General features: G+C 44.3%; 3 protein-coding genes across 6 annotated transcripts in view; 1 reads left to right on the plus strand and 2 right to left on the minus strand.

Annotated features, from left to right (window-relative positions):
* Window positions 1-220: 220 nt before the first annotated feature.
* On the minus strand, window positions 221-22,171 carry tmem63ba (transmembrane protein 63Ba). 3 transcript variants are annotated; one of them, XM_079363468.1, is made up of 24 exons: window positions 22,104-22,171; window positions 14,834-15,058; window positions 14,484-14,563; window positions 12,975-13,016; window positions 11,842-11,932; window positions 11,717-11,754; window positions 11,466-11,608; window positions 10,911-10,962; window positions 10,711-10,819; window positions 10,557-10,627; window positions 9,841-9,921; window positions 9,635-9,758; window positions 6,833-6,966; window positions 6,617-6,754; window positions 6,210-6,363; window positions 5,418-5,524; window positions 5,240-5,326; window positions 5,074-5,139; window positions 4,823-4,985; window positions 4,416-4,521; window positions 4,123-4,290; window positions 3,887-4,002; window positions 3,730-3,798; window positions 221-3,079 (listed from the first exon to the last, which is right to left on the minus strand). In XM_079363468.1, the coding sequence occupies exons 2-24, from the start codon at window positions 15,032-15,034 to the stop codon at window positions 2,903-2,905; spliced, it is 2,517 nt and encodes an 838-aa protein (XP_079219594.1). In that variant the 5' UTR covers window positions 15,035-15,058; window positions 22,104-22,171; the 3' UTR covers window positions 221-2,902. The 3 variants fall into 3 exon arrangements, with proteins under 3 accessions (XP_079219594.1, XP_079219593.1, XP_079219595.1); XM_079363467.1 differs by lacking the exon at window positions 22,104-22,171 and adding an exon at window positions 19,901-20,239; XM_079363469.1 differs by lacking the exons at window positions 12,975-13,016; window positions 22,104-22,171 and adding an exon at window positions 19,901-20,239.
* On the plus strand, window positions 21,758-23,383 carry LOC306836409 (large ribosomal subunit protein uL14m-like). 2 transcript variants are annotated; one of them, XM_079363471.1, is made up of 3 exons: window positions 21,758-22,013; window positions 22,515-22,609; window positions 22,963-23,383. In XM_079363471.1, exons 2-3 carry the CDS (start codon window positions 22,527-22,529, stop codon window positions 23,327-23,329), a joined length of 450 nt encoding a protein of 149 aa, XP_079219597.1. In that variant the 5' UTR covers window positions 21,758-22,013; window positions 22,515-22,526; the 3' UTR covers window positions 23,330-23,383. The 2 variants fall into 2 exon arrangements, with proteins under 2 accessions (XP_079219597.1, XP_079219596.1); XM_079363470.1 differs by having other exon boundaries at window positions 21,758-21,978.
* Window positions 23,384-23,567: 184 nt separating this feature from the next.
* Window positions 23,568-25,887, minus strand: part of LOC306836476 (calpain-1 catalytic subunit-like) — an 8,191-nt gene continuing 5,871 nt past the window's right edge. The window contains exons 14-22 of the mRNA XM_079363570.1: window positions 25,823-25,862; window positions 25,666-25,731; window positions 25,496-25,553; window positions 25,337-25,401; window positions 25,155-25,223; window positions 25,004-25,082; window positions 24,802-24,915; window positions 24,654-24,712; window positions 23,568-24,582 (exon numbers count right to left, since the gene is read on the minus strand). Of these exons, the coding sequence (XP_079219696.1) occupies window positions 24,556-24,582; window positions 24,654-24,712; window positions 24,802-24,915; window positions 25,004-25,082; window positions 25,155-25,223; window positions 25,337-25,401; window positions 25,496-25,553; window positions 25,666-25,731; window positions 25,823-25,862 (577 nt within the window). The 3' untranslated portion in view covers window positions 23,568-24,555. The remainder of the gene's footprint in view (window positions 24,583-24,653; window positions 24,713-24,801; window positions 24,916-25,003; window positions 25,083-25,154; window positions 25,224-25,336; window positions 25,402-25,495; window positions 25,554-25,665; window positions 25,732-25,822; window positions 25,863-25,887) is intronic.

Below are 25,887 nucleotides of genomic sequence, written 5' to 3' on the forward strand. Positions count from 1 at the left end.
GAAACCTCCGTGAGAGTTTGCTAGCTTTAGCCACATTAGCTCGGGTACAAACTAGATCCGGAAATGCTTCCAAAGCTGATTTTGGATCAGCACTTCTTTGACATCTCTGGACTTGTTCTGAGAGCGTTTAAATGTGTTATTTCTTATTTTACATGATTCATACTGCTGCTCAAAATGACTAAAACACAGGAGTATTGAAATGAAAGTCTTACTGGTCACATTCTGATTAAATACAGTTTTATTTTCAAAGAGAGAAGTAAGGAGCTGTACAGTAAATATCCGGTTTATAAACGGCCCTTTGGAAGAAAAAGAAGAAAACGAGACTGTTGGTCCTCCGAGCTAGAAAAATGTGAAACTAAAACAGGCAGAGCACGTGTGAACACATGAGAGACATTTCACCAGACATGATGAAGACAGTGACGAAGAAACGAGCGAAGCACAGAGAGAGAAACAATCCTTTTATTTCCAGTGAGTCTCGCTGTCGACACAGACTTTAACGAAGAGGATCTCAAAATCATGAAGAGGAAGCTAAAACTCGGAAGTAGCAGAAGACGGACATCATCAGACTGACAAATGATGACAGGACAGGACGACAGTGAGTTTGGTTAGCGTATAAAATTTCAGGTTAACAGGTGAACTGCCCTTTTTCGGTTTTGAATACAGCCATCACGCCGCCGCTTAAGCCACTTTTATCTTACAAAAAAAAGTTGTGGAATTATCCTACATTCAGCGTTTCAACACTCGTTAGACGAAACAGGACGATGAATAATAATAATAATATCTCCTCAGAGCGGGAACGTTTGTTATTCTGACACAACACATTCAGAGACTTCACGCCGTCTCAGAGGTATAAAAACAAAGAGGTATTAACTATGAGAAAATCGACTTATCACGACGAGAAGCCCCTCCCCCCCCAGTGGATACCAAAACAACGAACCAACGCGTGACGCTTTTATATCAACGGGGAGAAAACGATGGAAACACGTTAGCTTCACCGTCGTCTCTCTCACAGGGAGGCGTGTCCTTCTGTCAATCATATAAGTGACCGCTGAGCAACTCAATATCACGTCCGTTTCTTATTATTACAATAATTGGTCCCAAGTGGCGGATTGTAGTGCGACTTCGTTTTTCGTCCAACAGGAAGCTCAAAGTGTCGTTGCTCATGATAAAGTTTCTTAAGTTCATATTGTAGCAGTTCATTAAGGCGAGAGGAGAGAAGGAACACGTTAAAGGGACAGTACGGATGTTTGAATTTCTTCTCTCCATAAACCGTGTTCAGGAAGAGCTCCAGTAGATGGCGCTCAACATCATCGCTGTCTGAAGCTCCGGGGGGAAGTTCTTACACGAGGGCGAGAACTAATCCATAAACGTTTCAAAAAGGTTCGAGAGCTTCGCTGGGAAACGACCAAACGAAGAAAAGGTGCGACCGACTCCTTCCGGTGGATCCTGCTCCTTCCCGTTTGTTTGGACTGCTAGTGTATCAAATACGTCTTTCACATGTTCAATACTTCAACACTGTATGTTCGAAACAGTAAAATCTCTGTTTTAGGGGATAAATCCTTCAGAGTCAACGTCATCAACCATTTTCTTTTTTTTTTTAGTGTCGGAGGGCTCGCTGCCTCGTGTCAAAATTTGCCGGGTGTCTTTCTCGTGAGCGGCCTTCATTGAGACGTGATATGTTGTGCAATTCCCGTTTTAGCCATCTACAACTGCTAACTAGCAAAATGAGAAAACGTAACAACGTTCAAAGACGCTGGGTAAAGTGTGTGCTGAAGAGTCGAGAGCTCGTCAGCAGAAACTGAAACTTAATGAGAAGAAAAGAATCTCTACATACAGACGTAAACATACGATCAAAAGAAAATTATACAAATGAGAACAACATAAAGAGAACCATCACATTACACATCATCTGAAACTGAAAAAAAACAACAACCCTACACAGCCTTTCCCTCCGACCTCTGAGCAACGCCACAGAAGGATCCGCGGGCTCCTGGCCTCCGGTCCTCCTGCAGCCACCGTGCAAACGTCGCCCCCTACAGGAGGCAGCTTCAGTAGCAGCAGTCCGACAGCAGTCCCGACAAAAGGCTCAGAGACCGAACGCAGTAATGTAGTGTGCACCAAGATATACACGTTATCTTCTTCCACAGTTTAGGGGCGTTTCAAACTCGCTAGCGTTTTTACAATAAATACCATGTCAAAAAGGATTTATCAAGAATCCAACGTTTTGCAGCGTCGAAGCATCAAGGAGTGTTAGTAGCGATGATTTCTTTTTTTTCCTTTTTGTTTTTTCAGTTTTGAAAGGCTTTCACGGATTTGGAAGAACAAAGTATTGGAGATGGTAACGTGACGTAGAAAACTCTGATTCTCCTCCAACACCGGCTGCTTCTACAGAGGAAGTAGTGCAGACAGTTAGAGAGACACAGGGCGAAGGAGCGCGCCCTTTGAACTGGAAGGCATGCTGTACAACAGTACCTTCGTCAAACTCGAGCTTATCGGAAAGGTTTCTCTTTTTCAAGTGCAATAATGTTAAGAAAAAAAACAGACAGAACATCCCTCCCAGTACAAGACAAGGCAGATTCTTCATTTGTGCAGTATCGTCTTTTCTCACGGGTCCATGTGCAGTATTCTGGGATGTGCCTGGGATATTTCAGAAGGAGGTTCCTGCCCTTGCGTTATCAGATTAGACTCCCTCTGCGAGACGTTACTCGGTGCGGCCTCGAACAACAATCCGTTAAATCCTTAGTAGACGATGTGCTTATGTTAGTGTCACGTTCCACCGCCGAGGCTGAGATGCTTTGGAGAACTTTTTCGAGTCGGTTCCTGGTTCATTCACAGATTCAGTGCAGTCGTCAGGCTAAACTTGGGGGGGCGGGGGGGGGATTTGTTTGAGTCTTAGGCAGCGTCAGTTCCGCACCTCGTGATCAATGAGGCTGTCCTCACCCGACTGGAAGTCCTCATTCAGGTTATTTTCCACATTGATTATTTCCTCGTCCTGCGAGGACCCCTGGCCGTCGTCCTCGCCGCTGCCTGAGCCCGCCTCCGACGTCACGTCTTGGAGAACCTGAGCGATGTAGCTTTGCTGCAGAGGAGAGAACAAGACCAAATATTAGTTTGTGTTTCCTTTTTATCCGTGATGTGACGTCGTCTTCTTCTCTCCTCAATCTTTAATCATGTGATCGTTATTTAAACTGGATTCACGACTTCCACACATAAAGAGCTCAGCTGGATTAAAGTTAAAGCTCTGTGAGATCCTCCTGCTGTCTTTATCCAACATCTTGGTTTTTATAGTCTTTGTTTATGGACTTTAGTGTTGTGGTCGACTGAAGGTATGTTTCTTCTCTAAACATGAAGAGAGTAGAACTGTTGTTTTTGGTTGTTAGCAATAATCAAAATGTTTGATTACGAGCTGATAAAACCCAGAAGGTCAGTGGATGTTTCTTTAAATAAACACAAGAAATGATAAACCTGTCTTTATGTAAAGGTGTGGCGATCTGCTTTATCTATCTTTTAGTTTCCCCAAAACGAAGCCTTGCAGACAAAACAAGAATAAATAAAAGTTTTTCAAAGTGAAGTTCCTTTGTCTCGTGCGCCGCTCCGTGCGAGTCAACGGGGCCGACTGGGAGCGTTACCCGGTTAGATTTTGGGAATCAGCCCCATGTTCATACAAGAGCACTTTGTCTCACGTCTTGTCCAGCGTTTGATCTGCAGGCTCATAAAGTGAATACACACCGATGCGTTGGTGGAGGCGAACGTGCACACCGCTTGCCCGTTCTCGACCCCGTCCACCTGGTTGTCAATCTAAAAATACAAGACAAACACAGTTAGCACAAGCAGGGTGAATAAACAGCTGCAGATGAATTAAACACATGAAATGGTGACGTTGTACCTTGTAGTTATGAGCGCTGAGATATTTAAAATGTCCAAAGCAGACGTGGGAGAGGCAGATGATGATGGTGACGATCAGAACGATGAACGTGAACATCGACGTCGCAGCGGCGAAGCCTGAATCAAGAGAACAGATTGATCTTCTGTGCAGCAGGTGCTCACACATGATGTGCTGTGAACATAGTCGAGACTGTGTGTGTGACCTTTAGCGGCCTGTAGGGGGAGCCCTTGTCTTACCAGAGCGAACAGTGGAGAAGAAAAGAAGCCAAAAGAGACAGAGGATAGGAGCGGCCACCACTTGGTTGACGGCTCCAGAGTGGATCTTCTTGTCCAGTTTGGACGGCAGGTAGGCGTAGTACATGTTGTACCTGTCAGCGAGGTGTTTCAGCAGCATGTACATCAGGCCTGCACACAGAAAGGCAGACAACACAATTACTGCGAGTAATCCAATTACACGGGGCTGATAAGCTCCTGTGTTAAGAACAGAGCCTCCTCGCACTCAGCACTCGCTGCAGACAGACAGAACTCACCAAAGGGGACGATGATTGGACAGGTGATGCTGTAGGTCATGACCACGGTGAAGACGCACATCATCCAGGCGTAAGCTGCCCCGAACTGGAACTCATAGGCTTGGTGCTGTGAAGACAAAAGGGCAGAATATTAAACCCGTCTCCTTTCCCGTGCTAAAATATGCTCTATTGATAAAAAATATAGATATATATTTGATTTAAAATCCCGTGTTCTGAGTGTTTAATTAAAGTCTCCACTTCCTTATTTCCGTTTCTTTATTAGCTTGTCAATTTCAGAGTACGAGTTCATGGAAGATATGAATGAATTCCATAATTGCATCATGTGAATCTGATTAATTCGATTAAATAATAACCTCAGAAATTCCCCCTTTTTTTATTTAAACGTGGCGTGCATTGGACACACTCACCCTCTTGACGTTCCTCCTCTCTGCTGCAGAGCGAGCCAGGCACAGACGGATCATGTACATCAGCAGACCGGGAATCCTCAGCAGGTCCATGGCGTTACCGATGAATGCAGATGCAATGACGTAATTTACAAAGAAGGCGCCGTTGTCAGGAAGGAACACACACCTTAATTCACATGAAGGAGAAAAGATCAGTATTGCTGCATTTATCCCAAAAAAAAAAAAAAGAAAACCCAAAACGTTATGTCACTTACTCAAATCTGATTTTAGCATCATCCAAGAATCTTCTGTCAAAAAGCCAGCGGAAGAAAACATCCAAACTGCAAAGAAACAAACACAGAGAGAGGAATCAGATCAGACGTTAATCAATCAATAACTTTGCATTTTCAGGTGATGCTGTGCAGGAATAAAATCCTTCACCTGCTGAGTCCCAGAGACGGCAGCAACAAGACCATGAAGATCAGGAACGTGTAGCATTTATGCATCGTGGTCCTGTTCTCTCCTGACCTGCAAACACAAAGGAACATTTACACGATATCAGAGAGACGGACCTTGATCACACGACTGCAGAAAGAAAGATGTAAAGTGTAAAACATACCGGGTCCAGTGGGCTTCAAAGAAAGCGGAGTAGTAAACGATGGTAGGAAGTAAGGCGGAGAAGGACCACAGGAGGAGCGTGGGGAAGAACTGTGTGACGATCGGATTCTAGAGGACAGAAAAGAGAAACATTGGGAGGAGTGAACTCTGAGAAACTGTGTGTGTGTGTGTGTGTGTGTGTGTGTGTGTGTGTGTGGCTGCAGAGGTGTGGACTTAAAACACTCGGGGCTTGATGCACAAAAAGGATGCACAGCTTTTGCACCCACTAAACTCAAGACTAAAAAGAAACCGTCTGATTCCTGAAACACGAGCAGCAAGTGAAATGCACCACTGCAGAGCAAACAGCCTCCTTTTAACAGTGCAGCTCGCCCTTATTTGAATGAGCCATTATGTATTCATGTGGGGCAAACTTTCTACGCAAATCAGACTCACTGCAAAAAAAATAAAAAATCTTTCTAAACCACCAGCACGAATATCGACACAGATTAGAGCGGAAAAAACTTTCCAGGAGCCGTTTTAAGAAAGTCTGGAGGCGTTGAGCACGAGAAGGATTCTCATAGATAACCTCGCTCGCTTTATTCAGGGAGGAAGTTTTGTTTTCAACATTATTTTTTAAAGCCTGGACTCACAATAAACGTGAACAAGAGTCTCTTCATGCTTATGTGGACAGATTAAAACTGCACGGAGCTGGACTTTTTTCTAATTTGTGACTTAGAGCTTGAGAGGGAGCAGACAGCTAACTCTTCTGTTGGTGCGTTTGGACCTCAGCAGGTTTCACATGTTTCACGCTCACATTGAGATACTCCACGGGTTTGGTGACGTTGAACTTGTCCATCGTGGAGATGATGATGGCGGGGGTGGTGAGGAAGAAGAGGAGGAGGAAGAGGACGATGTTGATGATCAAGCAGCGGAGCCACCAGGAGACTCCGCCCACTGACAGATGCTCCCTGTTGGATAAAGGTTATGCAGCGGTTAGACGGACGCTGGGCGATGACCTGCAGTTATGGACACAGCTGGCCTGTAAAACGACACCGCCGCTTTAAAAACTGGATTATAAAGTGGACGACAGGAAGAGCTTTATAAATCGACAAGTCTGTGTTTGTTGAATCCTTCGGGTGTGTGAATGAAGAGCCACAAAGGATCCACCCTCTGAACTCCAGAAGTTGCGTAACCAGCAGCTTGAACACTGAAGGTTCTTACCAGTAGACATTTTGTGGATCCGGGGCGTAGCCGACGGTCCAGTTATGCGTGTGCAGCTTGGCGCTGAACGGCGAGCTCTTGGGCTCCCGGCGACACTGACAGCCCTGACACTTACAGGCGTTAAAGTCTTTTAGGATGCTGAAAGAAAATATCAACAACATCAGACTCTGGCAAAACCAACTCCAACATCAGGGATTCACAAACTTCCCAACTCACATCGCGGTGATGGACTCGTTCTGAAAGGTGACGAAGGCCATTCCCAACGGCTTCCTGTTCACCTTTTCCCTCTCCTTCCTGTAGTCATCTTTGAGTTGGGACTCCAGCTTGGTGTAGTAGCTCACGGCTTCTTCCTGTGGAGGACACGGAAAACTGAGTCTCTCCTGTTTGTTTTGAGTTTTACTGTGTTTCTAATTTCTCGTATCCCTTAGATTTAGATCTCCTGACATTTAAGATGTTTTTACACAAACTGCCCATTTTTTCACTCCGATGTCGGCTCAGTAGGAACATTTCTGCGTGACGTCAAAGGTGTGAGCAGGTTCCTGAACTCAGCAGACTGGTCACTCGATGAACTGCAGGATTTTGCACCCCTGCGTTGGCTTCATTTTTCAACACCGGAGGTTACAGCTTGAAAAATGATCTCCAGTCAGGAGGGCATGTGGGAAACTGCTAGTTTGAAAAAACAGCTCGCAGATTTAAAGTAATATACTCAACAAAAATATAAACGCAACACTTTTGTTTTTGCTCCCATTTGTCATGAGATGGACTCAAAGATCTAAAATTCATTCCAGATACACAATATTACCATTTCTCTCAAACATTGTTCATAAATCTGTCTAAATGTGTGATAGTGAGCACTTTTGCTTTGCTGAGACAATCCATCCCACCTCACAGGTGTGCCACATCAAGATGCTCATCAGACACCATGATTAGTGCATAGGTGTACCTTAGACTGTCCACAATAAAAGGCCACCCTGAAATGTGCAGTTTTTGCTTTATTGAGGGTCTGGGGACTCAGAACCAGTCAGTATCTGGTGTGACCACCATTTGCCTCATGCAGTGCAACACATCTTCTTCGCATAGAGTTTATCAGATTGTCAATTGTGGCCTGTGGAATGTTGGTCCACTCCTCTTCAATGGCTGTGCGAAGTTGCTGGATATTAGTGGGAACTGGTACGCGCTGTCGTATACGCCGGTCAAGCACATCCCAAACATGCTCAATGGGTGACATGTCCGGTGAGTATGCTGGCCATGCAAGAACTGGGACATTTTCAGCTTCCAAGAATTGTGTACAGATCCTTGCAACATGGGGCCGTGCATTATCTTGCTGAAACATGAGGTGATGTTCATGGATGTATGGCACAACAATGGGCCTCAGGATCTCATCACGGTATCTCTGTGCATTCAAAATGCCATCAATAAAATGCACCTGTGTTCTTCGTCCATAACAGATGCCTGCCCATACCATAACCCCACCACCACCATGGGCCACTCGATCCACAACATTGACATCAGCAAAGCGCTCACCCACACGACGCCACACACGCTGTCTGCCATCTGCCCTGAACAATGTAAACCGAGATTCATCCGTGAAGAGAACACCTCTCCAACGTGCCAGACGCCATCGAATGTGAGCATTTGCCCACTCAAGTCTGTTACGGCGACGATCTGGAGTCAGGTTAAGACCCCGATGAGGACGACGAGCATGCAGTTGAGCTTCCCTGAGACGGTTTCTGACAGTTTGTGCAGAAATTCTTTGGTTATGCAAACCAATTGTTTCAGCAGCTGTCTGAGTAGCTGGTCTCAGACGATCTTGGAGGTGAACCTGCTGGATGTGGAGGTCCTGGGCTGGTGTGGTTACACGTGGTCTGCGGTTGTGAGGCCGGTTGGATGTACTGCCATATTCTCTGAAACGCCTTTGGAGACGGCTTATGGTGGAGAAATGAACATTCAATGCCCGAGCAACAGATCTGGTTGACATTCCTGCTGTCAGCATGCCAATTGCACGCTCCCTCAATGCTTGCGCCATCTGTGGCATTTTGCTGTGAGACAAAACTGCACATTTCAGAGTGGCCTTTTATTGTGGGCAGTATAAGGTACACCTGTGCACTAATCATGGTGTCTGATGAGCATCTTGATGTGGCACACCTGTGAGGTGGGATGGATTGTCTCAGCAAAGCAAAAGTGCTCACTATCACACATTTAGACAGATTTATGAACAATGTTTGAGAGAAATGGTAATATTGTGTATCTGGAATGAATTTTAGATCTTTGAGTCCATCTCATGACAAATGGGAGCAAAAACAAAAGTGTTGCGTTTATATTTTTGTTGAGTGTATATAATAATAATAAATAATAATCGCTTCAGGAGAACTTTTTTGGGGGGCGAGTTTCTAATCATTTTTATCTGAGTGGTATTTTGAGTCTTTAGAGTTTGACATCATGGGACCTTCTAGTCAGTGAGCTTTGAAGATTCATCAACTAATCAATCAAGAATTTGCTTATCAAAAATTTCAAAATGAAACCTCAGAAAAAAAAAAAATCTTAATTGAGAGATAATCAGTGTTCATCAGTTTGTTATTAAGATGGTTCGAGACATTTCCCGTCACAGAAATGAACCACAAGAAAAAGTTCCATTTAATTAAACTAATCTGTTTTTCCTCATCTGACCAGTTATCACACACACACACACACACACACACACACACACACACACACACACACACACACACACACACACACACACACACACACACACACACACACACACACACACACACACACACACACACACACACACACACACACACACACACACACACACACACACACACACACACACACACACACACACACACAGCGTTACTCTTGATGCATGCCAGGAATGCTCATCCAACAGTACAGGCAGACATGAAAGAGGAGGAGCAGTGTACGTTCATGTTTCCCTTTAAAAATCTGCAGTGCAGCGTGAGCTTGTGAACACGCTGTTTTCAGATAAAGCACTGATAGGACGAGTCTGACCTGCTCGCAGCCTTTGATGATGCAACAACAAAGGTGTCCGCAGGGCTTCGGATTGATCATGGTTGTGATGTGCTCTTTGGCGTGCAGGTCAAGGAAGAATTTCTTGCTGCGCTCGGTCTTCTTCCTGCATGCAAAACATCAGCTGAACGTCAGAGCGAGCTCATCCCTGCAGCCAGACACACACACGTCGGTTCAAACACTTTTACCTTTCAGAGTTGAGATACATCAGCCGGGCCACGTTGTAACAGATCCGAGCTTCCAGTACGACACAGTTTTCATACGCCTGCCTGTAAACAGAAGGTGCGAGAGCCACGAGGTCAAAGACAGGGAAACATGCAGGACTCAGCTTAGTGTGTTTAAATAGGACGACGTATCTCGACTACATTGAGTGCGTTTATGTGGACTTGAATATCCAGAGTTTCTGTGTTTGTGCATGTAAACATATCCAGGAGAAGTCCTTGTAACTATCTTCAGAAACCTAAAAACGTTTACGCTTTAAATGGCACAAAAACATGCTCAACTCCCGTTCAATGTAAACCCACTGTGTGCTGAATCTGCTCAAAAATGACCCAAAAAAAAAAAAAGAAAACATCGACGTGTTGTGATTTTTTGGTACTTTAACACAGAATCTATTTTTCCCACACCGGAGGAAACACAACATGTGGGTTAGTTCTGTTTGTTCTAAGTGGGAAAGTGATGCAAACACCCACTCCTCAGTCTTTGACCATCCTGACACATGACTTGCATAATCTCACTCATCTGGCTTCCATTATGGACAATTACACACGCAGGCCTGTCGTTGTCTGATTCAGGCCATCAGCTGCTTTTTAACAGGACAGGACACGGCTCTCATACCTTAACACTAGTTAACTGCTGCTCAGACATTATGTGTAGAGTGACGATACGACTGATCGTGACTTACTCAAAGTGCTGCTTTATCTCAGTCTCCTCTGCATATTTGGAGATTCCATTGACAAATAAAGTGCGTTTCACCTGCACGGAAATGAAGACAGAATTAGACACGAGCACGTTCAGATCTTTGAGTAAGAAGCACATGACTCAGCCGTGCCACCCACCAGGTCATCCTCCTTGTAGTGCATCTTGGAAGTGTGCCGTCGCATGCTGTACACTGTCAGTAACAGGTAGAGAAATGCAAAGATGGTGTGCAGCCACAGTAGCGCATTACTGAGAAAACAAAGAGGCAGCATTAGAAAGGGTCAGATTTAATACATTTAATTATTGCGACCAATTGAAAAAAAGAAGAAGAAGAACTCACTCTGCATCCAGATTTGCTATAGTGGTCCGCCCAAAACTGTAGGCATTATTTTCTGCAAAGGAAGAAAAAACAACACTTCAAACTTTCTTCCTTTCAGGACGCTCGCTGCAGGTGCAGGACGCACGCCAAGACAAACTTGAGTTCAAAGGGAGGGAATAACAACGATATTTGAAATCTGGAAAAGATCAATAATGAGGACAAGACGCTCGCTCATCGTGATAACGCCTGTTGTAATCCGTATAGCGCCCTCTACTGGTGACAGCCAGAAAGAGAACTGTTATTGTAACACAATTAAACGCAAATGAAATATCTACGTATATCTCAGATAAAATTAGCCGATGCGATGATCAGTGGATATGCTAATGTCGTCCGATATCATTTGCTGGCAAAATTAATCGTTTGGGCGGCGGCGGCGGCTGAATATGTAGAGTCAGTCGTCAACTAACTGGAAGGTCGGGGATTCTACTCCGAGATCCTTCAGTGACACGTCTGATACTTTTCTTCACTTCTTTCTTCACAAAAGGAACCTCAGGTGGTCGTTTCCAACACACTCACCAAGTAGGTTTCCTGAGAAGTTAACGGGGAGGACGATGCCCACAGAGAGCACGCCGACCACGACCAGCAGGCCAATGATGTGTCTCTGAAAGGACAAGTAGTGTACTGCATCCTCGCCACACTTCTCCCTGATCTCTTCATCCCTGCACGATTACACAGAAACAAACAATTTAAAACAAGAAGAAGAAGAAGAAGAAGAAGGGCTCCACAGATGCTTTTGTGTTCTTTAAGCTGCGAGCAGGTCGACTCACTTGATGCGGAAGATGGCGGTCAGCCAGGAGCAGAAGCCCTTAAAAAAACAGAGAAAGTGTTTGAACAGTTTGTCGTAGACTTTTTGAATCTGCATGAGAAGATGTTTAAACAGCGGGAGACTCACCGTATCTCTCTGGTCGATGTCGACCGAGCTGGAAACTGAGGTAAGCCGCTCGTAGCGCTCTGGTGTGTCTGATGTCAGAGCCGAGGCCACGCTGTGCAGAGACAACACAAACACCGATATGAGCAAACAACCTGAAGGGATGTTCGTTCTTCGTGACTCATGACTCGGGGATTACCATCAGTATGGACAAGTTGACACCACGGAACAAAAAAAACGCCCTGAAATGAGACTGAAGAGATTCACCCCTGCTTCACCCTGTGTGGGCTTGACACAGGATTTGTGTCGGTTAACCGTTGAACCGCGCGGGGAGAATCTCTGCAGCCACATCTCATGCAGAGGAAAGCCTACTTTCACACAGGTTGAAAACACCGCCACGGTCAGAAGGAAAAAGTTAGGAGGCTGAGCTCTACAGGAAGAGAACAATCACAGAGAGAGAGAGAGAGTGCTGCGTCATCTCAGGTTCTCCTTGAGATAACACCAGAGTATGACATAAGTTAGGTCATGTCAGGTCGGTTTAACACATAACTAGGAGAAGATACGAGGAGGACCCAGACTCCAATCCAACATTGATTCAACGCTCGATACTTCATAAAGTACGACGTCACCGAGGGATCTAAGAGACGTCTAATTGAATGATGAGAGCGCCTGCGGCTGTAATCCAGCGTCAGTGCTCCTCTCACATTCCTGTAAGGAGGAGGAGGAAGGGCTCAGCTCTAGCAGACAGGAAACGTAAGGCGCTCCCATGTTAGGGCCTGTCTATGAGCTACCATCAGGGGAGAATTACCTCTCCCTGTAAGGATCCTGCCTGCCCGGCTCATTCGACGCACTCACAGAGAAGAAGTCCACGCTTGATAAAAGGAGGTCAATACACAGATTAGCACACACAGATCTGATTAGGACAGTGACAGAGGACAGAGACACCCAACAGCAGACATGAGAGCCGTACAGAATGATTAGGAGGCTGATACTGGGAAACGCCTGGAGGAAAAACACAGAACCATCAGGAGTGAAAACAGGCTGAAACCCACAGCGGCCTGGCCAGATAGGACGAGAGTTATGAGTTAGCTCAACTACAGAGACGGGGTGGAGAGAAGAGAAAGTTAGTGAGTCTACAATACGGAGAGAGAACCTACTATTCCCGATCATCCAGGCGACTGTACCGCTGATCCATTCGTCTGGTGAAAGGAGAAGCAAAACAAAGCTGTTGAGATGAAATGTTCCTACCGGCCCTTTAAGAGTTCTGCTTCAGGAAACCAGACGAGCTTATTCCACCACACACACACACACACACACGTGGAGGCTGCTGATATCTGTGGTTTTCCATTTTAAACGTGTAATATGTTGATTCTTTTAGCTGCAACGTTCAATAAACACCCAAACATTTTTTCTGATTCCACGTACTGTGGGGAAGTGTTTTAGTTTTCACATTGTGGCACACTAGAGGTCCGAGCTGTATCGCCCAATCACGCGCCAGCAGGTTTTTTAGAGGATGCAGGAGAGACGATCTCTATGGAAAGCAAAAGCAGGTGGAGCCGAGTCGACACCGCGGCTCGCGTGGCGTAATCTGACCATGATTTATTCATCTCTGTAAACGGATATCTGCATCAAAGTGGAGAACACATCAAACATTGAAAGTCGAGCCACACGTCTGTTCGATGCCTTAAAAGCATCGGAGGCGATTGATCCAGTTTGTCTTCGACCTGACGAATCTCCACTTTTTCCACGGAAAATGTTGTGATGACCATTTCTCACGTCTTCTACACGTTTAAATTAAACACTTCCTGCGATACAATTGATTATTTGTTAGCACTAAATCTGTTCATTTGTGTCGCCATGAAATCATGACCTTTGAAAGATGAACAAAAGAAAAAAAATCAAACTCGTGACCAATTTGATGGCCAATCATTTTGAGGTTTCACATTCACTTAGCAGATGTTCCAGTAATCAGACGCTCATCTGCTGTCATGAGACACTACACTTCCTGTCTGTTACTGAAGTGTCTCATGCCCCCCCCCCCGGCTCTGCTCACATGCAGCTGCAAAAACATCGAAGCTGCAACATCACTCAGACACAGCAGGGGGATGTAGGTGATGGAGCACTGGGTCATGGACTTTCCAGGGTTCACAGATAAAAATGTCTTTCACTTCCCCAGTCCTCTTCTTTCACCTCATTATAAAGCGGGGGAGGAGAATCAGTAACATGTCAAGCATAATATAATAAATCAGTGACGGAGACAAAGACTGGTCCTGGCCTCGGTTCACACATCGTTCGGTTTGTCTCAAAGTGAGGAGACCGATGTGAGAGGGCTGTGTTTCCACTGACAGAGAAACTGCTGACACAGACCGCCGTCTGGAGAACAGTCATGTGACATCTGCGTCTCGAATCAAACATGGAGCATCCGGAGTGAACAGTCCTCTTTGGTCTCATCACGATCAATTCTTTGAGATGTCAAACCGTGTTACAGGGATCCGGACGACTTCGGTTGTTTTGGACCAGTTAACACAAAGTATGTGGAAAAACTCCGGGAGGTTTCAGGTGGGAATATTAAAATATACTTTTTATTCAGTGCGAACACACGGCAGCGGTCGGTGTTGTAACTTTCTATGGCGCCTTACAGGAGGTCTTTCTGAGGTCGTTGTTACCTGTCAGCGTCCGTCACCAGAGCCAGGCGCCCGTAGTCCCAGGCCACTTTTCTCAAGAAGGAGAAAACAACCAGCAGCATCTAGAAGGAAGAAAAAAGAAAAAGAGGCTGTTAACACTTGTAGTTGCTTGTTTACATTACAGAGAGCTGGTGAACAAGAAGTCACAACTCCTCTGCAGTGTTTATCCTTGAAAAACACCTTCCTGGAAATGTTGCATCAACGCTGACGGCTACGAGGAAAACCGGAACGCCAGTGTTGCGGAGGACTGGACTTCATGTCCTTACGATGGCAACACTCTGCAGGAACGTGCTGCTTATCAAAACAACCTGAATACGAGCAGAAGAACTTACCAGGAAGCACATAAAGTCGAGGGCGAGGACAGTGGGCACGCCTCCGAAGGGCAGGCCCTGGAGCACGGTGCTGCGTATTCGGGCCGAGTAACAGAAGTCCTTGGAGTCGTTGTGGGAGGGCGGCTTCGTCGGGCAGCTTTGGGAATCGGTGCATCCTTGCACGCCCCAGATGGCCATCGTCAAGATCAACACTCTGTACATTACTCACTGCAGCATGCTGACAACCTGACAGGATGAGACAGACGCACAATCATTATTACCGCTGCAGGATCAAGCTCGCTGTACTTTTTAAGAGGATCTGTTGCATTAGTTAGACCAGTGATTCCCATAACGGGCTCAGAACGGGGGGGGGTTATGTTGATGTCTGCCTCAGAGGAGATCGGCAGAAAAAGTTTACTCTGCACCCGCTCTTTCCTTGAATATTTGGAACCGTCTTTAAGATGCATCTAATCTGCATCTTCTGATGATTTCAGGCTAATCCTTTTAATCCGTGTCCTCATCGATGAAGACATTCGACGAGGACGTGCTGCTGAGAATAAATGCGATGAGGGCTGACTGCCATATGATGTGATTTCTGCTGTGTCATTAGACGCGTGCTGCATCTCGACCACATGTATGACATCTGAAGCCCGTCTCTGTCTTGAATGATTGTCCACTTTCTGTTCCTGGTTTTTAAAACCCCTTTGCGTGCTGCTCGTTGCGCTCAGTTCAACTTTGTACTGATTTCAAAAAGAGCTGCGCTCAGGGATTTGTCCTCACAGTCTGTAGATGTTCGGTCCCAAACAGCAGTTTCACACTGAACATCTGGAGCAACCCTTCGATTTCCACTGAGTCCAGTCTTTAAGTTTCTGCAGTATAAAGGATAAATGATTCCTCCTGACTGAACAGATACAAACACAGTTAACTCACTCAAAGGTTAGAGAGGGCGCGGAGGTGTTTGCACAGTTGCACTGTTATACTTTTGCCCTTTGACCCACTCCTAGCAGCAGCACTCGCGATGCTGCTCATCTGCCCTAACACTAACTCATTTATCCGCTAACTGGAATGCTGTGACATCAGTGGAGAGGGACGCAGCCAGAGCCGAACAATAAGCCGATAGAGATGCAGGGTTCAAATGGACCGGTCTCAACCCAAGGAGGACACAACATACCCCCCCCCGCCCCTCCCCCGTGCCTTCAACAAGACCGCCGCACATCCTGGACCCAGGGCCACGACTCAGACTGTTTAACATTCAACACCGACACCTTGGAGAGGGCGTTCAAAAACAGCCAGTTCAGATGTTATCCGTGGCATAGTAAGCCCGCCTCATGGTGTCGAAGGAAAACCACGCAGGTCGAGTACTCGCTCAGCTTCTCAGGCGAGGCCAGACGACGACCTTTAAAGCTTCAGGAAACGTGAAATAAGCTAAATCATTCTTCTGTGTCGACTGTGAGACTCAGAGAAACACGGCACAACGAGGTCATGCTTCCTCATCAGCTCGTCTTCTGAGGCGCTTTCACACCGACACGTTCTCACGCTGACGGTCGAGGCTGCTGGGTAAAATGACTCCTCCCCTTCACTGACCGCGACCGAAACTATTCGGGGTTATGTGTAAGTGGACATGTAGCTGCAGGAGCTGGGGATCGAACCCCTAACCTTCCTGCTGAGAGACGACCAGTCCTCACCGCAGAATGGTGTCATATCGCCAGTTTTAACTTTCATCCTTTGTTTTTTATATTTTTCCTGCTCGCTGTTTGTCTTTGTCAAAGTTCCTCTGTTGTCATTTTGAAGTAAACAAACAGAAGTTCTGTTTGCATTCAGTTTCTCTCACCAAAGTGTGTGACGTTATGAAAGCCAACCAGTCAAACCATTAAGGATAAACAGACACATTTACTTGCTTGGAGTCGTCTGTGTACTACATTTATTGGTGCATTTGTCCGATCAATGGCAGCATATGATCCATAATTGAGTGCATGCATGATCAGAGCCGAACAGGCCCCCACGTTGTTCATCTGTGGTGCTAATGAAAGTGTGACGTATTGACCTTTAGATACAGAAAATAAATGTGCAGGATTTTTCATCTTGGAGACACGGGGGAAAATATGAACGCATAAAAAACCGTTGACGTGTGCAACAGCACGGTGGGATCAAAGCATGACTCAGCTGAACAGGAACACTGTGCCACCTTTCCACCTGATGATGGTTGCCATGGCACCATCAGCCAGGCACACACACACACACACACACACACACACACACACACACACACACACACACACACACACACACACACACACACACACACACACACACACACACACACACACACACACACACACACACACACACACACACACACACACACACACACACACACACACACACACACACACACACACACACTCAAAATAAAAATAAACATTAAAGAAAAAAAGAGGACGGAGAGGCAGAGAGTATCTCATGTCGGCTGTTTGCTCTCTCGCTGAATCAGGAAAAACAACGCGGTGCGTCTGACATGACACGAGGTGTTTTATGAAGACAAACAATATCACAGCAAAGAGTCAACGTGTGTGTGTGTGTGTGTGTGTGTGTGTGTGTGTGTGTGTGTGTGTCCATGCAAGCAGCCACATGTTCCTCGCATATTCAGAAAGATGCAACCAGTTATACCGTTCAGGGTGCGTCGCTCCGAATGCACGACTCTAAAGCTGCACACCGCTAACGCTTTCCATCTACAGTCAACAACAACACACACACACAAACACACACACACACACACACTGCAGAACTGATGCATTTAAATCAGCTTGTTCTCCCCTAACTTTGTGACACATCGTTCCTTTTATTGTCATTAGTGGAGTATTTGGCGAGGCTTCGGATCAGGCTGTTGAGCAACAGACTCGACGTGCTCCACCTCGTCTTCACCACTAAAGAAAAGTGAGCTGAGGAGGAGGAGGGACTCTAATCTGAGCCAACAGTTTTTGTTAAGCTCTTTTACAAAATCTTATAATCCAGATAAAGAAACACGCTTAATATTTAAAATGTATTATTAACAAGTTGTGGTTCAAACTTATGGAGCCGTTTCTTTTTTTCGACACAGACGTGGAGTTTGTTTCCCGTCCAGCCGTCTTCACCTTCAAATATTCGACCTTAAATAAAACGTCTGGATCTCGTCTTGGCGATGTGGCCAGCATGTTTCATTGTTGATCCACCACGAGTGAATTCACAGACCCGATTAATGCGTCACCTTGTTATCAGACCAGGTGTCAATTCTCCGACACGACTGACACACGTGTCTCGTCAATATTAGTCTGTGAATCATTGACGACTTCTGCTTGCACGAGCTTTGATTTGACACTGATTGTGATGTCGTCACATGATGTGCGGCGTGGTTTCCTGATCTTGTCACAACATGTAAGAGAAGAAAAAAAGAAAGAGGAAGTAAAGAGGGGAAAACGCAGGAGACCACAAATGACTCCCACTCCATGAGTCAGGATTGGACAAAGTATTGATGCTGAGATAAATTCAACAATAGAGAGGACGAGATCTGACAACTTTAGACAGACAGCTTGTCAAAGTGGAGGCCGTCTGATAAAAAAACTGCTGAGTGAGTCATTTAAATCAGTGGCACAACACGAGGTCTTAATCAGTGCTCTGATGGGTTTATGTTATCTCCATGAAAGGGATCTAATGTTTTAACACCTCTTCACAAAGCAAAGGGAAAACAATAAGAAATAAATAACATTTAAAGTCGCAGCAGGTCAAATTTAAGCTTTAAGTCGTAGTCACACAATAATAATAATAATAAAAATAATAATAATAATAATGAGGATTACTCCCCCCCCCTCCTGTCGGACAGGTATAATCTGCCCGCTGTGAGAACAGCCGGGTCAGGAGAGGGTCCGGAGCGGTCCTCCTGAAATGATCTCTTTGTTTTCGCGGCTTTAAAGCGAGATGACGAGCTGGAGTCTCTTCTGATCAATAAATGATGAGGCATCGCTCTGCACAAGCAGCCGGTTTGTGACGGAAACAAATCAGTTTCTAAAATGTAATATGGATCGATGCCACACACTAAAAACAGGACTCCGATCACGAATGGTCAAGTCTCGCTTTCTGATGCTCTTTTCTTTTCTATGGCAGCAACTTGAAAAAAAAAAAAAAGGTGTGTCACTTCTTCTTTACCGATGTTGCGGCCTCCTCGTTGACGTGCACGTCAATCCTTCTGCAGGAAATGCACAAAGAAACACACATCGAGCAATCGCTGACACCGTCAAGCTGTCCAAAATGAGACTCATGTCAGCACACTTTAACCTCTCTGCTACTGTCGAGTCTCTCACTGCAGCGTGGCACAACTACACTATTGTTAGACTGCTGAGATATGTTAGGAATCACCGATTCTGTGACGCTTCTCTGGAGGAGTCTCAAAAAGACTCAATCTGAATCTCAGACCTCAAACACGTCAGCTGTCTGATTAGATAAAGCTCGCAGATTCAGGGACGTCTTTATCTTTCTCTGCATTCATAATCCTTCCTCTTAAGTGTTTAAATGTGAAACTGAAGGACGAGGTTGTTTGAGTGATGCGTGTCATCTCGGTACGTTTCCGCTTACGAGTTAAAAAACGTGAAAGAGCGTGCGTCTCATCTCGGCGTTGTGCGTTCGCTGTTGCTGCTCTTGTGAGATGAATTCCTCTGCCATGAAAACACAAAAATACATTAATTGAAGGAACATTTAAGAGTCCACACCCATTTAAATTCTTGAGGGGGATCCCCCCCCCCTCCCTCAGAATCCCACAGTGACGTCACAAGGAGAGCAGATTTGAAACACAGCGTTTGTCTCAGTGTTGTTAAGACTTGGTGGGTTTTATTTCACATTTTACGGGTCTGAAGACTGACCAGATTTATTTTTTATTTTTTTACAAGATGTCCCCTTGAAAGTCCTCTGATAACGGAATTGATTAACATATTTATTGTTCTGAAAAACAACCATTCAAGTTTACCAGAGAAGATGCAAACTACGGAGAACAAGTAAACACGTTGGTCACTAAAAACAGCGATAAATACGAAGTTAATAACAATAAAAAAAGCAGCTTACCTTACTATAATGCGCAGCAGGGGGGAGAAACTTGCACGATTAGCTAACAAGAGCTAGCATAGCAGCTGCGCCGTTGACGTAGTGAATAACAGGTGGAGACGACTCAGAGCAGCTTTTAGTCCCACAATATGTAAGAAGGATTCATTGAACCTGCCGAGGGGACCGCAAGGCGTGGAGCTGCTCTGACAAACGGGTGAGCTGTGTGAAATGACAGACAACTTTAAGCCGATTCTGTTACGTCTGTCAGCCGAGTCCAAAAACTACAACAGCTACGCTAACCCGACCAGTCCAACTGAAGACTCACGCTGCGTTCACGAGCACACTCGGATGCTCGGAATTCTCAAATCTATTTGTTAACGCGAACACAGTGAAAGGTAAATAGTGTTTAATGGAGAGTAAAAAAAAAAAAAATACGGAAATAAAAGTCACGATGTGTGTCACGATAGTTCCTGCCTCAGTACTGTACTTGAGTACTGTGCCTCAAGTTTTTTTTATTTAAAAGTTTATTTGAATTGTTATTTTTATTTGACTAGGGGACAGATACACACACATCGTATGCATCATCGTGTTTTTAGCCAAGCCTAGTTTACGACACTTGTCCCAAGTCGAGCTTTTAGTTAAGAATAATAATACAGATAAACATTATTTAAAATAATGATAATAATGTAGATTAACATTATTAAAAATAGTTTAAAATATACATGAATACAGATTAACAGTATTAAACATAATATTACAGATTAACAATATTAAAAACAGTTCAAAATAATAATACAGATAAACATTATTAAAAATAGTTACAAAATAATCATACAGATTCACATCATGAAAAATACTTAAAAAATAATGATACAGATTAACATTATTAAAGATAGTTAAAACATAATAATTTTTCTACATCTTTTTGTGTTTAATATGTAAATGTCGCCTGAATGAGAAGGCTGTTGTCAGACAGTTTAAAGCGGCGTTTAAAATAAAGTTTCCGATTTTTTCCGACAGTGCTTAAAGGTCACACGTTGTGACGCAGATGGACTACGACGCCTTCGAAGCCTCCGCTCAGACGATGCAGCGTTCCCGTGCTCCTCGGAGTTTTGAAATATACCATTCAAAGTGTAAAGCGGAGATCGTTCAGGAGCTTTTTCATCGTAGTAGAAAACAACGTCGACGCCTTTTACAGGTTATTATAGTTCATCACGACACCCAGTACTAATGTTGTCAATCTCTACTGCAGCAATGAACCAAGATCAGCTTTACTGGCCAATTTGACACTGGAAGAATATGTTCTCTATGTTAAACATTGAATAGATTTTTTTATTATTTTTTTTTACAATATTTACATGAAGCAGTGAGCATAGATTTATATCAGATCAGGAGGATGATAATACCGTATTTACATGATTAAGTTAGAGTTCAGAGAATCTGATTTACATTCACAAGAGTCAAACACTGACATTCAATACGTGAAATAATAAAATTGTTGTTGTTGTTCTACCATCAAATCAACATTTATGTTGGTCCAAAAAAGATTAAAAGTGATGGAATAACAGCAGCAGATTTAAGAACTGAACTAAAACTTTTGTAACTTAAAAGATACATTTATCTAATTGAAGAAATGTTGGTTTTAAAGATTAGAAAACTGCCATAAAACTATTATAACAGTGGAATAATTTGTGACATCTAGTAAATCTCTAATTTCTGGGAGGTGTGGTGTCTCTTTCTTTTCTTATTATATCGTAAAAAAATGAGTCAATGTATAATTATACACATTATATGTTACAAATAAACATAAAAAAACAGACTTTCCCTGTTGCTGGCGGAAATGGGACAGTCAAATTTCCGATTATTCCGACATCACCTGAATGCATTTTTTATCCGTCTGCGGGTTAAAACGATTCATTTTATTTAAATATTAAACGTGATAAGCGATTTTAAAAACACGGAAACATGTTTCATCTGTTTGTTTAAGCAAATAATAGATTTATAAAATTCAAGTGTTGTCGCGTTTAGATGACGTCATAACCGGAGTTTGACATTGGCGTGAAAGCATGTCAGGAAGGTAACGGGGGTTGGAAAAAAAGGTGATTTATTCGACTTAATCGAGCTCAATTGTAAAGTTAGTGCAAGATTTTGTTATTCGGAACATGCTTCACACACACACGGTTATTTGGGTCTGATTTTAGACCAACCATAGCCTGCTGCTAACCATGTTTGTGTCTCTCTGTTGTTGACTTGTAGTTTTCTTCTCTGTTGTTGACTTGTAGTTTTCTTCTCTGTTGTTGACTTGTAGTTTTCTTCTCTGTTGTTGACTTGTAGTTTTATTCTCTGTTGTTGACTTGTAGTTTTTTTCTTTGTTGTTGACTTGTAGTTTTCTTCTCTGTTGTTGACTTGTAGTTTTATTCTCTGTTGTTGACTTGTAGTTTTCTTCTCTGTTGTTGACTTGTAGTTTTCTTCTTTGTTGTTGACTTGTAGTTTTCTTCTTTGGTATAACTTGTAGTTTTATTCTCTGTTGTTGACTTGTAGTTTTCTTCTTTGGTATAACTTGTAGTTTTATTCTCTGTTGTTGACTTGTAGTTTTCTTCTTTGGTATAACTTGTAGTTTTATTCTCTGTTGTAGTTGTCTTCAGTCATGGCTCTTCTTCACCAGCTTTCCAAACCTTTCATCGGGCTCCTGGTCGAGTCCTCCTCTGTGGTTCATCAGAGGAGCTTCAGGTGAGACATGTTTGATAAAACAGACGAAGAAGAAATGCTCTGCAGGTGAAGGAACTGAAAACAGAAAATCTCCTCTTTAATCATAAATTAATGCATTAATGATTCTCTAATTCTGTTCTTCGTGTGTGTGTATATGTATGTATGTGTGTATGTGTGTGTGTGTGTGTGTGTATATATATATATATATACGAGGAACAGAATTAGAGAATCATTAATGCATTAATTTATGATTAAAGGTGTGTTTTATATTTCCTGCAGGACTGTTTTCTGATGAGTACTGGGATGAACATTGTGTGTTCTTCTTGCAGCTGAGGATGACATGTTTGTTTGGGGGGGGGTTTTTGTCTCTGCAGTTTATCCGCCGTCTCGGCAGCCATTCAGAAAATGAGTCGAGTGCGCGTGGTGGACAACAGCACCCTGGGAAACATGCCGTACCACCGAGCGCCGCGAGTGATCCACGTCTACACCAAGAACGGAGTGGGCAAAGTCGGAGACAAAGTGCTGCTCGCCATCAAAGGGCAGAAAAAGAAAGCGTTGATCGTCGGACAGAAGATGCCCGGAGACCGCATGAGTCCACGCTTCGACTCGAACAATGTCGTTCTTCTCGAGGACAGCGGGAACCCGACGGGGACCAGGATTAAGGTTCCTGTCCCCACGCAGCTACGGAGCATGGATGGAGATTACTCCAAAGTGTTAGCCATAGCTAGCTCGTTTGTTTGATATCATGATTTGTTTTTTCATTGTGCTTGTCTCCATTAAACTTTAAAAGCTCCAGTTATCGTCTATCTTTAACAGTGTGCTGTGGTTGATGAATGTGATGGGACTAAAGCTGCTGTCAACATGTTTGACATTTGCCCGGGCCTCTCTCTCTCTCTCTTTTGACAGCAAACATGACCCTGCAGCACGGGTCACCTAAAGGCAGGTGAAGTTCATGTTAAGAAGACAAAGGACGAGCCAATGAACGAGGGAGATATTTATTAAAGGCACAACATACATTCACAACACCGAACACACGACTGGCACATTTTCAGAAACTATCCCATCACATGGTTTCGTGTCTGAGGCGTTCAGTGTCATGTCTTCCCTGCAGTGGATAAACAAGCAGATCTCTGACGTGAGGCGACGACGTCTCAAAACTACGATCTTAGTGCAAAATAACAAACTAAACGTTTAGCTGCGGCTCGAACAAGAAGATGGTGTGATATAAGAACGATCAGAACATCACAAACACATGCCATCGTTTAAAGTAGTCTGTACTGCCACCTACTGGTGAGAAATAAAAGCTAACAGGAGTGTTAGCGCCACCTTGAGGGGGATTTGAATTTACAAGAATAAAGTTCCTCTTTATTGGATTGTCAGGCAGCTGCTTTTCTGTTACAACCTGACAGAATAATCCTTTTAACCATCGCCACATTTTAACTGATATTCAAATCAATTTACTCTTTGAGCAGTGTAATCACGTAAATGTCAAGTGAATTAACAAATCAGGATTATCTTAAACTGGATTAAAACTTTTTGTTTGTCCTGACGTGCCGATCAAACGCAGAGCGACAGTCCAACTTTTAACAGCAACAGACTTCTTCTTTGTGGTTTTGTTCTTCTAAATTTAACAGATTAACGGTGAAACTCTTTATTAGTAAAGCAGTAGACTGTCACATGGAAAGCTAAATTAAAATGAGGTGACATCACAGCTCACGGTTCACGTCATGCACAGACTCATGCTGCTCCTCAGATCGCAGGTTTGGGTCGCACAGCGGCGGCTTCTTACGGGACGTTTGCATAGTTTTGAACATTTCGAGGGGCGACTCTTGGCTTGGACTCGTCCTCGGTGAGACAGATGTTTGGTTACTCTAGGTACGCTGAGGTGGGATGTGTTCAAGGACTAACGGCTCTATGAGGCTGCGGGCGAGGGGTCAGCAGAGCTTCTCCGGTGAAGACGGTCCTCTTCAGCCGCACATGGTCAGGTAAAGCCACTAACAACACAAAGCGGGGCTGTTAGATAACCTGCAGACATGTTGGAAATGAAAGAGCTGTCAGGACTCACCTCTGTGATGTTCATCTCCACCTCGCCGGATCCCTCCCGGTCCATCTGCTGGAAAGACCCTGTTGAGGAAAAAGTGGCCACAGTTCGTCAGCAGAGGGCGCCAAAGTACACACATTGTGTGTGACGCTCCCTTCCTCACAATACTCACTGAACATGGCTTCAAGCTTCACCAAGCAGCAGATGAAGTTGTCAAAGTCGATCATCTCGTTTTCTGCGTAGCGTGCGACCAGAACCTGGTTCAGTCTGTTGTTCAGTTTAAAACCTGCACAGGGAGAATATCAGGGAAGGATTGGTTACTCAGCAGTGAGCGTGTGTACAGTAAACAAAGGTGGCGTTTACAACAAGTATACCTGCTGCCTCCACAGCCAGACGCATCTCATACGAGCTCATGGCTCCAGATTTGTCGAGCTCGAACTGTCGAAAAATGATCTGAGAGGCAAAGACAGGAAATCAGGAAAAAGTTCCTCTCATATCCTTCGACTTGAGTCCCCTCACACTTACCAGCCACTTTCGGATCTTGTTCCAGAGGAGCTGAAACTCCACCATTCCTAAACGAGCGCTCCCGTCTTTCTGAGATGTCAGTGTTAAGGAGGGAAACGCACGCAGTCACGAGACCCTGCAGGATAACATTCAGTCTTTTTGCTTTAAAGAGAGACAGGAAGTGTCTCCACTTCAGAGGATACATTCATCAGGTTGACCATGGTCCGACAGGATTCTGTGCTGAACCCGTCCGTCTTCAGATCTTTGTCTGAAAAAGAGAAACATGGCCGTGCAGAGATGGGCTGGTGTTCACTCTGATACAGTATGACGGACACGTTCAGTATACAAACACAGAAACTCACGGCGGGTCACGACTCTGTTCAGAATGGTCTTGAGCTCACGGATGGAAATCTCCATGTCCTGAAAAAAAGACGGCAGAGGACAAGTTTGTGAGTCTTAAATCCAAGTAAGAACAACTTCCTTCACTTTACTTTCTCCACCTTAAAAAGGTGGGCGTGGTTTCACGTCGTACCTCTCCTGCCAGCTGAGCGAACATCGACTTAAACGAGTCCTCGATGTCGTCCTCCGTTACTTCCTCCTACAGGAACCACAAGTGTGAAGTCATCGTTCAATAAAACTATAAATAAAGACTTTTCTCATCGTGTCAGTCATGTATAATAGATACGTACGTCATCTTCTAAATCTGCAGAGATTTCATCGTCCAGTTCTCTGCAATTTACAAAATCGTTTTAGC

This window comes from Symphodus melops (genome assembly GCF_947650265.1).
Source record: "Symphodus melops genome assembly, chromosome: 15".
Classification (NCBI taxonomy): domain Eukaryota; kingdom Metazoa; phylum Chordata; class Actinopteri; order Labriformes; family Labridae; genus Symphodus; species Symphodus melops.

Excerpts from the sequence above, each read along its gene's own strand:
- tmem63ba (XM_079363468.1), bottom strand. The coding sequence starts at position 15,034 with ATGTACAGAGTGTTGATCTTGACGATGGCCATCTGGGGCGTGCAAGGA. Across the intron at positions 9,922-10,556 it reads GAGATAAAGCAGCACTTTGA|GCAGGCGTATGAAAACTGTG; the intron begins GTAAGTCACGAT and ends TTCTGTTTACAG. Across the intron at positions 9,759-9,840 it reads ATGTATCTCAACTCTGAAAG|GAAGAAGACCGAGCGCAGCA; the intron begins GTAAAAGTGTTT and ends TTTTGCATGCAG.
- LOC306836409 (XM_079363471.1), top strand. The coding sequence starts at position 22,527 with ATGGCTCTTCTTCACCAGCTTTCCAAACCTTTCATCGGGCTCCTGGTC. Across the intron at positions 22,610-22,962 it reads GTTCATCAGAGGAGCTTCAG|TTTATCCGCCGTCTCGGCAG; the intron begins GTGAGACATGTT and ends TTGTCTCTGCAG.